At 71.6% G+C, this 638-nt stretch overlaps 1 protein-coding gene across 1 annotated transcript in view; it reads left to right on the top strand.

Moving 5' to 3' along the window:
* Nucleotides 1–638, top strand: part of GDF10 (growth differentiation factor 10) — a gene marked incomplete at its 5' end in the record, with an annotated part of 12,620 nt that continues 11,982 nt past the window's right edge. The window contains one exon of the mRNA XM_014958059.1: nucleotides 1–244. Coding sequence (XP_014813545.1) covers nucleotides 1–244 — 244 coding nt within the window. The remainder of the gene's footprint in view (nucleotides 245–638) is intronic.

The raw sequence follows: 638 nt of genomic DNA on the forward strand, positions 1-638 counted from the left end.
TGCCGCTCGCCCGCGGGGGAGGGAGCCGGCAGCCGGCCCGCCCGTCCCGTCCAGCCGCCGGCCGCCCGGGAATCGCCCTCCCCCGGCCGCGACCCCCGCGGCATCTCCCCGCCGCCCCCCGCGCTGGGCGGCCCGGCTCAGGACATGGTAGCTGTCCACATGCTAAAGCTCTACGAGAAGTACAACCGGGAGGGGAGCCGGCCCGGCGACGGCAACACGGTCCGCAGCTTCAAAGCCAGGCCAGGTAAGAGCAGGGCCGGGGGGCGGCGCCCCCTCCCCTCGCTCCTCTTTCCCGTTAAATCGGGGGGTTGCGCCGAGGCTGTCGGTGGCAGCGGGGTGTGTGTTGGGGAAGAGGGTGTCACGCTGGGTGTCCCAGGGAGGGGTCCTTGCTGACTACACGGAAAAGGTGTCTCCCCGGGGCTTTGGGGGCGGCTTCCCCCCTTCCCCGAGAGCATCTGCGAGAAGGCATCTCCCTCCGGAAAGCCCGGGATGCGAACGGCCGGAGAAAGAAAGAAGCGCTGTTCCCCCGGGGCACGTCGCGGGGGTGCGGGGGGATAGCCCCGGGGTGCTCCAGGGGTACTCGGAGCATAAAAGCAGCAGCGAGCGCTCCAGGAGAGGTGCCCCCGGCTCCCCCCGCA

Source organism: Calidris pugnax, unplaced genomic scaffold, assembly GCF_001431845.1.
Source record: "Calidris pugnax isolate Ruff unplaced genomic scaffold, ASM143184v1 scaffold352, whole genome shotgun sequence".
NCBI lineage: Eukaryota > Metazoa > Chordata > Aves > Charadriiformes > Scolopacidae > Calidris > Calidris pugnax.